This window comes from Botrytis porri (assembly GCF_014898465.1).
Source record: "Botrytis porri strain MUCL 3234 chromosome Unknown BPOR_001, whole genome shotgun sequence".
Lineage (NCBI taxonomy): Eukaryota > Fungi > Ascomycota > Leotiomycetes > Helotiales > Sclerotiniaceae > Botrytis > Botrytis porri.
In genome coordinates this window covers 418,373-433,187 of record NW_024066075.1, presented here as the reverse complement: position 1 = coordinate 433,187, position 14,815 = coordinate 418,373, and the positions used below count along the sequence as shown (strand labels likewise).

General features: G+C 40.5%; 4 protein-coding genes across 4 annotated transcripts; 3 read left to right on the top strand and 1 right to left on the bottom strand.

Moving 5' to 3' along the window:
• Positions 1–887: 887 nt before the first annotated feature.
• EAF01_000135 (uncharacterized protein) lies at positions 888–2,219 on the top strand (the record flags this gene model as incomplete). The annotated part of the gene is made up of 5 exons (XM_038908385.1): positions 888–1,311; positions 1,352–1,386; positions 1,442–1,662; positions 1,715–1,815; positions 1,843–2,219. The coding sequence occupies 5 exons, from the start codon at positions 888–890 to the stop codon at positions 2,217–2,219; spliced, it is 1,158 nt and encodes a 385-aa protein (XP_038775291.1).
• A 1,896-nt stretch (positions 2,220–4,115) lies between these two features.
• On the bottom strand, positions 4,116–7,258 carry EAF01_000134 (uncharacterized protein). The gene is made up of 6 exons (XM_038908384.1): positions 6,930–7,258; positions 6,719–6,855; positions 6,568–6,595; positions 6,335–6,517; positions 6,140–6,285; positions 4,116–6,088 (listed from the first exon to the last, which is right to left on the bottom strand). Exons 1-6 carry the CDS (start codon positions 6,959–6,961, stop codon positions 4,893–4,895), a joined length of 1,722 nt encoding a protein of 573 aa, XP_038775290.1. The 5' UTR covers positions 6,962–7,258; the 3' UTR covers positions 4,116–4,892.
• Positions 7,259–8,447: 1,189 nt separating this feature from the next.
• EAF01_000133 (uncharacterized protein) lies at positions 8,448–9,165 on the top strand (the record flags this gene model as incomplete). The annotated part of the gene is made up of 5 exons (XM_038908383.1): positions 8,448–8,501; positions 8,621–8,785; positions 8,937–8,999; positions 9,056–9,105; positions 9,156–9,165. The coding sequence occupies 5 exons, from the start codon at positions 8,448–8,450 to the stop codon at positions 9,163–9,165; spliced, it is 342 nt and encodes a 113-aa protein (XP_038775289.1).
• A 1,040-nt stretch (positions 9,166–10,205) lies between these two features.
• Positions 10,206–12,713, top strand: EAF01_000132 (uncharacterized protein; the record flags this gene model as incomplete). Its single annotated transcript, XM_038908382.1, has 3 exons — positions 10,206–10,214; positions 10,355–11,107; positions 11,166–12,713. 3 exons carry the CDS (start codon positions 10,206–10,208, stop codon positions 12,711–12,713), a joined length of 2,310 nt encoding a protein of 769 aa, XP_038775288.1.
• Between the last annotated feature and the right edge of the window lie 2,102 nt (positions 12,714–14,815).

The window sequence follows — 14,815 nt, the reverse complement described above, 5'->3', positions numbered from 1 at the left end:
TAATGGTAATTTCCTTGGGAGTGTTGATCATCTCAACATCGTTGATGTCGGATGCTTATGCCTGACTGCTCGTGGATGTATTAGTGAGTGCCATATCGTCGGTTAGTATTGAATTAGTATTTGAAGCAGAAATGATGCTCAAAGTATTACAGGAGTTGCCTCTAGGGTTATATAGAAGTGTTTAGAAATCTCTCAAGATGATGTAAACTAAACTTCAAATAGAAATTTAATAAAGTTAATAACTAATTGCAATTCTTATAATTATAATAATGAAACTAATAATTGTTCTTAAGCACAAAGCTCTATATTATAATAAAATCCATTCTCTTATATAGACCTTCATTCTTTATTGTCCTATTACTTCCTACTATATCCCATTAGACCTTACTTAATGAGACTTAGTGGGACACCTTGATCAAGTGATATTTAATTAATCTAGTCATGTAACGACCTCAGTCGTAACATTAAGGCGTATAAGAACATATAAACAAAATTTAGATCATACCACTACACACAAGAACTACCCGACAAAATTTACACTTCTGAGGCCGATGCTATCTCAACTCATGTTTATGGACGTTTAGCTCCTTCTTACTGCGCAACCAGCCATGTAGATTGAGTGGAATAGTTTAGAATGCTGTGTGCTACCCCATGTGTTGAGAAATTACTGTGGGACTGCTCCTTGGGAGAATCTAGTTCCTCCTCCTTGAATCACTAAATTGAATTAGCCAAGGAGTTTATTTTACCACTGTGATTCCGGCACTAATTCACCTGGAATCTCTCTCTAGCAGCCCCACTCCGGCTATCTCTATCTAGCGATCTTAGCTACACGTCTATCTATTTTCAGTGAAACTCTTCCACACATCCGACTGCTCAGGCTCCTGACAATGTCAACAACGATCCCAACTCCGCTTTACTCGGGCATCGATGTCGATGAGAATTTAGGCTCTTGTATCAACACCGTATGCGGGGCCATGATAGGACTGTCCTTTGTTACACTGTGTCTTCGTTTCTTCTCCAGATGGTGGACCAGAGTCGACTTTGGCAAAGATGGTTGTTTCATGGTTATTATTGCTGTGCGTATTCTATTGTTCTACAATCGATTTGACACTGACGGAACAAACAGGTGTTTGCGTGGGCCTTTTCAATATTTTGCATCGTCCAGGTTCAACAGAACTTTTACGGTCAGCATGTCGGGAATCAGACATTCGACACATCAAGGATTTCATGAAAGTGCTTTACGTTTTAACAATCCTGAACCTCCCATCGATGACTCTAAGCAGGCTCTCTCTGCTCACTTTGTACTGGAGAGTATTTGCAAATAGTAAAGGAAAATGACCAATCATCATAGCAAGCGGCCTGAATTTTCTGTGGATGATAATTGTGGTAAGTCTATGATAGATGTTTCAATCTGTCTTTTCTAAGCTAATCTAACATATAGACAAGCATCGCAATATTCAGTTGCAATCCAATTCATGGATTCTGGGACATTGATATCAAAAGCAAATGTATTAGTCCTACCAATATACTCATTTCTACCGAAGTGTTTACAATTGGACTGGACCTCATTGTTCTCGTAATGCCAGTATATTTCGGACAATCTATCAAGCGATTTTTGTCCCAAAGAATCTCAACCAGTAGCACATTTCTTATCGGCATAATGTAAGTTCTTGATCTATCAAATCCCTCTGTCACGAAGCTAAAAGATGTTCAGTGTGACCATAGTGTCTTGTGTACGATTGTGGAGGCTCATTCGTGGTTTGGCCCTCCCTGGATTTGATCCCACTTATATGTTTCCTGTGGACTTTTCTGCAAGTGACTCTGAGATCTAATTCTATGTAGTCGACCAAGTAGATACTTGTGTTTGGGGGTCTGCGAAACTTAACGTCTGGGTTCTTGTCGCTTCAGTTTCAGCTTTGCGACCTCTGTTTACAAAGTTATTCACAAAGAAGCAAACTAGTATTTCTGGTGTCTCTCGAACTTATGTGAACAGTACCTCACATGGAATGAAAGCAAGGTTTAGACTGCCTAAGAGTAGCACGCCATTTTCTTTAAGTCATGAAGACCCAACCGACGATTTTGATTATCTTGTAAATCCCCAAAAGGGTGGAAACGGTGCAGCCCCTGCTATCAGTACATATGAGCTGAGTAACATCAGAGATACCAAGCAAGGTATTATTCTAGTTGATCGGGAGGTAGATATCTCTGTACAGAATTAATTCCGCTAGCTATCGTGATTAAGATGAGAGAGTTGGCAGAAAGCTGGATAGGGTGGAATAAGGTCACTAGAAGCTAAGTCTGGGAAAATGCTGGCGCTAATGTGGATATGTATGAATTACAATAGTTTAATTTTGCAATAATAATGTCACTGTCCTTACAACTACTACATTTCTTCGGATTCTCATAAGCTAATTTTTGCGGGGAGAGATACCTCGGTTATTGAAGTAATTGGATTAGAGTGAAATACTTGATTTATTAGCCATAATGATTTGAAAGATCATGTTCTAGCTTATGAACAGATTCTTTTGAATTGCAAGAGAACAAATATTTAGACCTTGTAGTCTATATTCGTAGAATCAAAAGCCTGATCTTATGAACTCTAAGATCTAATTATCGATCTCAATTATACGATATTATTTGATATATGTGATTATGTTCCAAACTTAACAAGAAATAGATTTTTCAACAATAAGATATTATCATCTGATTAATGTGTAGACGTTTATTGTTTTGATCATAGTAAATAGCTTCTATTCACCTAGCTACTGTATTGCAAGCCCTAAGCAAAAGCGAAAGAGACTAGCCCTTTCGGTAGCGCCTATATTATAAGGCCTACAATTTCTTGTACATAGCTAGCTCTTTAGACAGGGTATAATATAGACATTTAGAACCTACGAATGTGTGGGTGCTACGTCTTCTGTATCCTTCTCAAACAAACAGCTACAATCTCAATGCTGAGAATTCCTAGGATAGTTTTGTGATCCAACCACCCTAGTCCTTGGACTTTCGCTCCTAACCAAGTATCCTACGTTTGGGATAGCAATGGGTTTATCAGAAGGCTCTAGGCTAGTCGCGGTGATTTGGACAGGGGATATCGTCTCAGACATCGAATCTAAAATTGAGTCTTTGATAAAGGCCACAAAGGTTAAAATAGCGCGATTTTCATATAGCACATAATTAGTGAACTCGATCCGACCGAAGAGGGGATATAGTAGAATTCTACTTGTTACTTTCTGCTAGATCCGCGTGTCAATTACACTTGTCTGTGACCTCGAAATTCATTCCAATTTTAAAGCAGCAGCTTCAAACTCCAAACAAAATACAGAAAGATCGAAACAACATCGCCGAACTCCTTCGATCAGCATATGAATTCAATGTTGAGAATTCTCTTGGCTTGTCTTGCTTGGATGGAAAACCCATTCTCATCACTGGAGGAGCTTCTGGATTTGGCGAAGGGTTCTTTAGGAAATGGGCAGAGAATAGTATACCAAGTTTGCAAAGAATTTAATACTGTGCCTTTTCTAACGTTTTACAGGTGCGAACATGATAATATGAGATGTCAACACAATCAGAGGGAAAGCTTTAGTTGAAGAAGTCTGAGCATAGAGTAACAACCAGAATCTACATTTTATATGTTGTGATGTCACAAAATGACAATTGCAAGTTGACTCTTTTCGAGACGCAGCAAAATTGAATTCTTATGGAGCGATTGACGCTGTGATTGTCGATGCGGGAATTGCTTTAGACAATCCTGTTTTTGATATTCTGGCTTATCAATTGGGAGTACTTAGCGAGTCGCTTTCGATCGATCTCAAAATTGTCGAGGCCAACTTAATAGGGGCAATGAATACTGTGCATCTTGCGTTCCACTATTTTCCTCTGAATCCACAGCAAACATGCCCCCCCCGCATACTTTACCCGGTCAAGATTCCTCCAAGCGAGATCGTCACCTTTTATTGATAGGCTCTGTGGTAGGTACAGCCGCTTTCCCTGAATAAGTTGAATATTGCGCTGCGAAACATGGAGTCACAGGACTATATCGCTTCTTGATGTATACAGCCTTTACAAAAGGAATTCGCATCAATCTAATCATGCCTTACTTTGCCGACACACCAATGCTGTCCACGGTCTTACGAGCAATTCTTGCTAGTTCACCTGTAGGCAAGGTTCATAGCATCGTGGATGCTGACACAAGACTCATGGAAAGCGGCCTGAGTGGAGAAACAAATACACAATGTCAAATGTCGATGGTGCATAAGCTGATATGAAGGGTTGAGGTTGGAATAACCATGCCTAAGATCATCGGTGTCAAAGACTCAATATCGCTATCTTATGGTCTAGCGAGGTCAGCGGAAGCCATCTCGACAGAGATTATTTTGCGCCTCCGAGTCCTTGCACCCTCGTACTCTGTAAATATAAAATTACAAGAGCACGAAAATCATTTCTGTTTGGGTATTGCATTAGCAACTATCTTTTTGCTCTGCACTAATGACGAAGCCGCTGATGCAGGTGTAAACAAAGATTAGCTATGCTGAAAGCAAATAGAGCGGCCCCGATAATGCTGAGACCAAAGCTTGGGATATAGTGGAGTGGGTATATACGATGTCTCAATACTACATTTATATTATTGCGTATTTGACAATGTATCTGAACCACCTGGAGGAGGGGTACACCTCCATGGAACACATGAGACTGAAATTTGGAAGAGGAACCGAAACAACTAATATATCCATTCGCTGCCTACATGACTCATGTGCATGCGACTCTAAGACTTTTGCTCTCATCTAATTAAACCTTTTTAAAAAAACGCCCCGAAATGCTGTCATTCTGAATTGTATTTCAAAAGGCATTATCCAACCCCATCAAATCAAATGTACCAATACTCTATCTATCTATAGACGATCCAACAAACCCGCGCTCTCCAACATCAAGATAATCGAGTGAACAGCATTTCTGACACTAGTCTTCTCGATATCAACGGTGAAGTCGGCCTTGGAAGGAACCTCATAAGGATCATCAACACCAGTGAAACCCTTGATTTCACCGTTACGAGCCTTAGCGTAGACACCCTTCTTGTCGATCTTCTCAGAGTGCTCAAGACTGGTAGCAACGTGAACGAGATAGAAGTCACCATACTTTTCAACCATTTCACGAGCATGCTTACGAGCATCTTCATATGGTGCAATTGGTGCAGCAATAACGGCAGCACCGGAACGAGTCAACTCGGAAGCAACGAATGCAATGCGGCCGATGTTGCGGGTTCGGTCAGCACGGCTGAAGCCAAGCTCGGAGGAAAGCTCGGCGCGAACAGTCTCGCCCAGTAAAAGTGTGACAGAACGTCCACCTTGTTGATTGAGGGTAGTTTGCAAAGCACGTGCAATTGCGTCTTTACCAGAGCTGTGGTAACCAGTAAGGAATACAGTGAAACCTTGAGCAGAACGAGGTGGGTGAGATTCTCTAAGAACACGGACAACTTCTGGGTAGGAGAACCATTCTGGAATCTCACGACCAGAGCGAAGTCTAGCACGGAGCTCAGTCCCGGAGATGTCGAGAGTACGGGTACCTTGTGGGACCTCATCCTTTGGTCTATATTCGTCGCTATCTGGGAGGTAAGTCATCATTTGGAAAGGAACGACCTCAATTCCGAGCTCATCCTTGAACTTCTCAACAGCGTATTGAGCATCATATGGACCATAGAATTCCTCTCCCTTGCTGTTCTTTCCTGGTCCGGCGTGATCACGTCCGACGATGAAGTGTGTAGCACCATAGTTCTTTCTGATAATGGCGTGCCAAACAGCCTCACGAGGTCCACCCATACGCATAGCGAGAGGAAGAAGACCAAGAACGGCCATTCCATTAGGGTATCTAGGAAGAAGTGCCTGGTAAACACGGACACGGGTGAAATGGTCAATGTCACCTGGCTTGGTCAGACCAACGACTGGGTGGATAAGAACGTTGGCTTGACGGGCTCTAGCGGCACGAACAGTCAACTCTCTGTGGGCTCTGTGCATAGGGTTTCTGGTTTGAAATGCGACAACCTTGGACCAGCCGAGCTTGTCGAAGTGGAGTCTCATTTCTGCGGGGGTATCTTTTCTCATATTAGTAGCTTTCTGGATTTTCTAGGAACCAAATCACTCACATCTTAAAGCAACGTAATCGTAGTGTTCTAAACGGTTGATGGCGTCAATCTTTCCTCCAACATAAAATTCAGCTGCAGTGTTGTATAAATATTTAACTGCAGGGTGATCGGCATCACCACCGAAAACCTCCTTAGCTTCCTTCTCCCTATCAATTTGTTAGATCTTTCTCATCCATCTAGGTCGGAATTACACACTTGTTGGGTCTGTAGACATCCTCGACGTTGATAATTGCAAGGTTTCTGTCGTCACGGAAATCGCGAAGAGTAACTCTTACTCCTGCTTTAATTCCTAACTCCTCGATTTGTTCTTGGGATAAATCGAGTGTAATTGGCATACTGAAGACGTTGCCATCTGCCAATCGATTGTTCTCAACGACACTGTCAATTGTTAGGCTAGTAACAGTAAATTCGCAAGCGCAATCTCGTACCCATTGTAATCCTTCTCGGTCATAAAACCTGGTAATGAGGAATTAGCAATTGTTGTAAAATCATAGATAGATTTCAGTTATCATCTCTTGGCAGATAATATTTAGCATGGCGGGGTCATTGTGCCCCTCCATATAAGCGGAAATGACATACCTTCAAGGGGAGAGAAACCACCACTCAGAATCAATTCGAGATCGCAAAGTTGTCTCTCGGTGAGAACAACAGCGGGAAGAGTTTCGGCCTCTGTTGCAAGTTCATTGTGTCGTGACAAATCTCTTGCGAGAAGATCTCTGTTGCGATTGTTAGTCAATTCGCATCCTAATCCCCCAAGACTTCACCAGTCTTATTAATTTCGCATTCTTACTTGAGGACACCACCATGAGGAGAGTTCGCCATCTTTGCGTCTGAAGGTAGTAAAAAGTATGAGTTGATCCAAGCAATATGTGAGAAGAATTGAGGATATTAGAGAGATCTCTGGGAATGTACTATGTATGTATGAAGAGGAAGAGGAAGAGGAAGAGAGAGAGAGAGAGACGGATAGATAGAAGGCAAGAATGCAAGTAACTTAAGTAAGAGTGGGTATAAATAGGTTATAGAGAACCAACAAGGACGATGCTACTTTTATAATGTCCGTATCAAATTATGTGTCTACCAAGAGAATTTTAATATTTTTTTTCTTTACTAAATGCTTCAATATCCTCTCACCCGCCTTGTATGGAACCCGGTTTGGGAAAGGCATGACCTAGAGGAAATGACGTGCTCTCGGTAGCTCTTCACTTACAAAGACGCGTATGTTAATGATAATGACACGTAAGGCTATCAAAGTATCAAACCATAAATAGATCTTTTATATGGGGAAGATGTTTGATGGCTCGAGATAACCGTGATAACCTTTGCACGATGTGGGAAAGAAATGGGATATGGGGGGGGTGAAAGTATAAATGTGGATTAGTACACTTGTACCGGTATACAAGTATGTATATGTAACGAAGGGGGGAAATCATTTGTAAGAATGGCCAAAGAAGATGGAGATGCTAACGATGATATAATAATACACAATACTTAGAGAAAGAGTTTTGAGACCCGGTATGTTCTACTATCTGATTGACATTTCACCGTTATCTTCCAGACAGAAACAGACACAATACCGGTAGGTAACGTTCAAATCAATATTGCTTTGCTTGTATGTCATACATTGAATGTCTACCTACTCTGTACAGTTTGACAGAGATGTTTCAAAGCAATGCTTGTTTAAACCTCATATCATTTTCCATTTTGATTTGATAAACGTTCCCCTCCCCCTTTCCGCGCGGCACCTAAACCATAATTAGATCGCTACTTTGCTTGATAAGGGGGGGTTAGATGATGTAGGCCTGGTCGTTAATCATTCTATTAAAACCAGATGTTTCAGAAATCATGTGGATCTTTTCTCTATGATAATGATATGCAGTCGTCTGATTAGAACTTTTTATAAGGATTTTCTAAAATCTTTTAATATGTAGCAAAAGTATATATACACATGCCACTTCAGATATTACGATCCAGACATTTCATGAAGCAATCTGCAGATTAGATTCACATGAAGCAAAAGGCAAGGGACTTTCAACGTTTGCTTCAGGAAGACTATGGTCCTGCAGAAGAACGTTCAAAAGGAAGAAAAGAAAGGAATGGCTCGAATGGATAAGAAAGGACCAACCTCACGTGATCATAAATTGTCCTCCTTGGGTGTTATCTTATCGTTATCTCCGTGAACACATCCACGGAAATTCGGGTTCGGTATTTGCCGTTCTTTATTTTGATGCTTAGGGAAGTTTGAAGAAGTGACAAACTTTTGAATTTGAAACCTCAAGCTATTTTCTGCCAAACAATTTACTACAACAAGATGTCTGTAGTAGCAGGTTTGAAAGGCGAAGCTTCGCAACAAGCTCGATCGCTGGTAAGTAATCTTAAATGTTACCCTACAAGTGATTGCCACTTTGATGTCACAGAAGCTGTGATGCCATGCCATGAGAGGGAATGTCCGATTGATATACCCATACTTACTCTAACTTATAGTATCGTCAATTATTGAGACAAGGCGGTCAGTTTGCAGCATACAATTTCCGAGAATATGCGAAACGTAGGACAAGGGACTCATTCAGAGAACACAAGGACGTTCAAGATGAGAGGAAGGTCCAGGAATTGATGCAGAAAGGATTGAAGGAATTACAAAGCTTGAAGGTACGCCCAAACGTGTAGCGGCAGAGAACTTCATATGATACTGGAAGGTTTCTTTTGGTATAGAGATCTGAAATGCATGGCGGCTTTTGGAGGAGCATGCAGATATAGAGTTGAGTGGGGATTGAAGATGTACTGACGGTCTCCATAACAGAGACAAACTGTCGTTAGTCAGTTCTTCCAACTGGATCGGTTAGTAGTTGAAGGTGGAAAATCGGTACGTACTCACCAGAGATCTTTGTATAGAAGATATGTCGCTGATTTCCGATTTAGGGAAAGCAATCCGGGGAGAGAAATGACATAATGAGACAAAAAGACACTGGGTAAGAAGTGCTCCTAGTCCGGGGTCTAACCTACAACTCACATTACATAGATTGGACTGATGTATCCCGGGTGGTTGTTGAATGTGGACTTAAGGAAATGCTATGAAGTCAAGATGTTTGGGCCTGGTTAAATGTATCACTATACATGGAGTTCACTTGCACTTTGGTGTCTGTCCGGCGAGACATTCTTACACCAAGCAATTCAGAAAACTCGCCCCTCAGCCAACAAGGTGGCATAACAAGGCGCTTAAGCCGGTACATAACTTATACAATAGTTCCATACATGCACGCTGGTGTCCTGGACGTTTCCGGATTATGGGAGACAGTTTAAAGCAGAAAGGGTACCTCTCTTGGTCTATGAACGTCAACTTGACGGCCATTTTAGACGGCTTACTAAAATGGCTATCAAAGAGTATGTTGCATGGCAAGACTCCCTTGCGCGCTAACTTCCAATTTGAGCTCGAGTGGAAATATTAAACAGTATCATCAACTATAGATAAACCAAAGTTGTGTGCCTTTCAATGATTCTTTTTCTTACCTAGCAAGAGACGTTCAAAATTACCTATGAAGTAGTGTTGTGATTTACGATCACGTGATGCCATGAATGTCTCTCGATTTGCTTTGGGCGTCACTTCTCTCATTGAAATTCCTCCGCGCCTTTAACTCATCCATTAATATAATAGGTGTTTGATGATCGCAAGTAGGTATGTAGTCTTGGGTGAAGCAATTCAACTTTCAATCAATTCATTATCGTGATTGCGCGCTCAATTGCTAATATGAATTTTATTTACTAGAAAGTCGGCGTGTAGCTCAGTGTACCCATATCGAACGCGCAGCCCCAGCGTCGCAAAATCCGTACCAACAGCCTCTCTGAATGCGATCACAACGGCACGAAGTCTTACATGATTAAAGCGGACTAGAGTACGAGGCAACCAAAATAAACCTCTAGAGATCAATGCGTATCATATAACTCAAGCCTTACGTCCACTAAAGCATCATTATTTGCGTCAAATACCGGGGATCCCAACTCATTGATATCGTCGGTCGAGCTTGACACCTCGTTCCCTCCTTCGAATAATTTTTCTACACAACGCGCCGATATGCCCGCTGTAAGTTTTTACAAATTGGATCCTCATTGGCTGATCGCCATACTCGTCTCATCCTGTGAAGCTCTTACTTTGTCGATTCGCACACGTTCCTGGGGGGGGGGCTTGGTTAAAAAAAATAGAAGCTAACAATTCGTTCGCAGTACCGAACAGGTGGAAGACGGCAGAATCGCACGGGCTATGTCGACCATGATATACTCGAGGGGATTCCAGTAAGACAATGGCGCCGCGAATTCGTTACAGTTGCACCTCCACCTCCGCAGGAAAGCAATGCCTCTCAGAATGATATTTGGGCAAAAGAGTTGCCTTGGGGAATGCCGAAAGACTCCCACTTATTACCGCAACATAGTCAAGATTTGCTACGCGCCGCACGATCTGGAAAGATATATAAGCGACCTACTCCTATGGATGAAGAAGAACAAGATCTTGAAGCCATTCCAGGAGACAAGCCGGACAAAAAAGAGGAGGAGACTAGAGATAGCGGTTTTACAGCCCGTGCCTGGAAGCAGATTCCTGGTCACCAAAACGCATCGGATATGGACTTTCTGGCCAAAAGAAGGAAGGGGTTAGGTTCTACAATTCCTAAACCAGCTCCAGTTCCCACGGTTGTACAAACCACAGTTCGCAGGACAGATGCTGCAGGAAATGAGTACCTGGAGAAAGTCATTGTGCCCCATGGTCAAACTGTTGTAGGGGATGTTGTTTCTCAAACAACCATTCCTGATCCAAATGCGATCGAGGGTACGCCATTCCGACGCAAGGGACCAGTTGGTAAGAAAGGGAAACGAGGTCCCGGACGGGGACGAAAGAAGATATTGCCTACTTCTACCCCCAATGTGACTAGCGAACCCTTGAGTCAGAATGGCGATGCGGCAAATCCTCACATAGGAGCTGATGTAAGTCAATAATGATTTTTTGAAAAATCTGTAGCGGATTTTTTTAACATCAGCACAGGGAATCAAAATCGAAGGTGAAGGTGGTGCGACTCCAGCGAAGAACCTCGATACCGAGATGGTAGATGACTCAAATCCGGCTTCGGATGACGATGACGGGGATGAAGGTGACCAAGGTGATGATGATGATGATTCCGTTGGTGTCCTTAATTCTCCATCGAGACCACATAGAGACTCTTCCCAAGACCATAATATTTCGACTATGCAAGAAATTCCAAAATCGAGTAACGTTGATATCATGATGGGTGGCACTGATATTCCCGGATCTACGAAATTGGAACTAGAAAGAGTAAAGGATGAAGGGAAATTCGGTAGTCCCTTGAAGCAAATAGCATTGACTACATCCACAGTCAACACTCCTACGGTGTCCCCTACTGAAACTACTACGCGGGAGCCCATATCATTTTCGACCGAGCATACTGATATTCCATTAGCTCCCGTTGAAAAAATCAACCAGGAAATGCTATCAATAGCGGAAGTCACCGCCCCAACCGAGCTGCCCCCTGTTCCGCCTCATCCCACCAAAGAGCATGAGGAGGTATCCGTAGAAGTCCGTGTTGAAGAGGAGGAGGAGGAAGAGATACTGCTTGATATTCTCGAAAATACAGAAAATTCACAGATCGGTGCAGCAAAACCAATAGAGGCCGAGATACCAAGTTCTGATTTGGCTGTTCAGTCTTCAATCCAGTCTCCTGTCAAAAAGTCACCTATAGCTGAAGAGAAACCCCCTCATAATTTTGCAGAGCCTTCTCCAACACCTGTCGTTGAAGAACCACCTACGATACCTAGTCAAACCACGGCTCCAATCGAAGAAATAGAGCAGCCAATAGCAACAATTTCATCCACTTCTCCAGTCAGAGAAATAGAGCAGCCATCAGTAACAACTTCCTCCGCTTCTCCAGTCAAAGAAGAGGCTCAGCCAGTTCCCTCACCTTCACAACCCCTTGTAGCGCCAGAAGCTACCGGCGTTGCTGAGGTCGTCGTCGAACCAACTGACATTTCCCCGCCAACTGAGGGAACTAAACAAGCTGAACCAATTGAACAAAACGAGCCAGTTGAGCCCAATGTATCGACTGAGCTAAAAGAGTCAGAGTCAGTCGAGCCGGAGGTGGTACATGAGTCGAATGACATAGACATGATAGACGAGTCAAATAAGCCAGAGGTGGGACATGAATCAAATGATATAGAAATGACAAACGAGTCAATTGAATCAAATGAGCCACAACGGGTAGAGGAGCAAAAAATACCGGCAGAGCCAGTCAAGGCCACAAACGAAGAAGAAGATGATGATGACTTTCCGGATTTGTTAGGTGGTCTAGAGAGGAATCTTTATGGTAGCTCGCAGCCGCCTACCACCTCTCTAACATCAGCAGTACCATCAGCATCAATCACATCAGAGCCTATAGAGCCCACAGAACCTACAGAGCCTGCAAAGCCCACAGAGCATATAAAAGGGAATATCTCATTACCCAAGGAGGTAGAGAGTGATATCAAAACAGAAGAGAAGGAGAAGGATGTAGAGGTCAAAGAAGAAATCTCAACATCTTAAAAGGGCTATATTTATGCACACGCGCATTATGGATATGTTTATTGTTCACGTACCTGCTTCGGCTACAATACACCCGGATAATTGAGTTAAACTACATTGTGTTTCCTAGTATTTTGGAGAGTGTACATTAGTGTCGCAGTCGCAGGTGCAGGTGCAGGTACTTTGTTTTTCAGAGCCTCGGCTTTGGGGATTGATTCACAATATGGTTTTGTGGACTTGGACTTGGGGATTGTATATATAGATCGGGTACAATTTTATCTCTTCATACTTTTTTTCATGTGAAATTGAGAGGTGTGTTGATGTGAATTTATTGCTTTTGCTTTTGTTTTTGATGATCGGATTAATTGAATATATCGAATTTTACAGTTTGTCATTTTTTTCAGGGTATGTACATGTAGATGATGTTGGTAGGAGAGGTAGAAGATAGAGTAGGAGATGAAAATAGATTAATGATTTCAGAGATGGGTTTTCTTCTTAAAGGAAGAGAAATTTAATATGAATATATAATTGGAATGTTATTGAATATAATACGAGATTATTGATTATAAAATACCTAGGATAATTATTACATTTTTGATTTGAATTTGAATTTGAATTTATAGGATTACTTGTAGTTGTATATGTAGTTGTATATATATCTCCTTTTACTTAATACTTAAGCCTTAAGCCTTGATTGATTTGATATTACTATTAATAAGAGAATGAATAGTACCTACCTAGTAAGTATAATATGATACGATATAAAACGATATCTTCCTCTCGTACTAATAGCTCTTTTACTTGAATGGCTTTAGATACCTATGTATATATATTCGCTTATTATCTCTTCTCGTTTATTTTTATTAGTTAAAATCAGTAGTTAATAATAGTTAGCTATTAATTAATAATTGCTAATTCATTAATAATCTTATTGAAAATAGCATGTAACCTATAATAGTATTATAGTATAGTTAAGTAATATAAGATTAAATCAGAGGATTAAGATTAATCTCTTCTTCTCATCTCTTCTCTTTTCGATAATTTAATAATACATACATATATACATGTATACACGCAGTCCTAAACCCTGAATCTCAAATCTCAAATCTCAAATCTCAATCTGTAAGCTACTCACTCCCTCACTTTACGAAATAAATCACAGTCTCACAGTCTCACAGTCTCAGTCTCAGTCTCAGTCTCAGTCTCACAATCTCAATCTTACAACCTCACAATCCCACAATCCCACACAGATCGAAAAGAAAAGGAGAGTAGAGTAAAGCAGAGCGAAAAAACTACTCTAAACCTACTATTATCTATATAAAAATAAAAATAAATCATCTACTCAACTATTTATACCCATCTTATCATCCTAGAAGCTCTTTCTTTATTCCTATCGAACTAATACCTCTCTATCTATCTATCTATCTATATTTTATCTTTTAATATAATATAAATATGTATATATTAATACCTTTTCATATACTCTTTTGTATATCTTTTTGTTATAATTATAATTATATTATATATTATATCTTTTCCTTCCTATATAAGTCGACCACCCTACTTTCGGGCCACCTCTGTTTTGGGCCACCCTTTTACACCAAAAATCGCTTTTTAGCCTATTGATATCTCTATCAATATATAATCTAATTTAATAAAAATTTGAATATATATAACTTAAGTTATTTTAAGCTTACCTTGAAAATTTCAGATTTTTAGGAATTTTCTATATTAAGATCTAGAGTTTTAAAATATCGATTTTTAAATTTGTATAAGAATCACATATAAATTTGAAACTTTTGTAAAACCTTTAATAACTTTTTAATAACAATTATTAAAAGAAAACTATATATCTTTTTAAAAAATTTGAATTTAAATCTATATAGAAATTAAAAAAAAATTAAAAAAAATTAATAGATATAAAGATATAGTATATAATAAGTTTAGAATAGTATAAATAATCCCTGTGTTACGACGGTATTCAACATACTGCGTTATATGGCCAAACAGTCATGTAATGAACCTAGAGGATCTAGGGGATTGAAGAATAAATATCTAAATCTATAAGATCTAAAGGATTCAAGCAGAACAGAGCCTTATGGTTTTGTAAAGAATAAAGATCT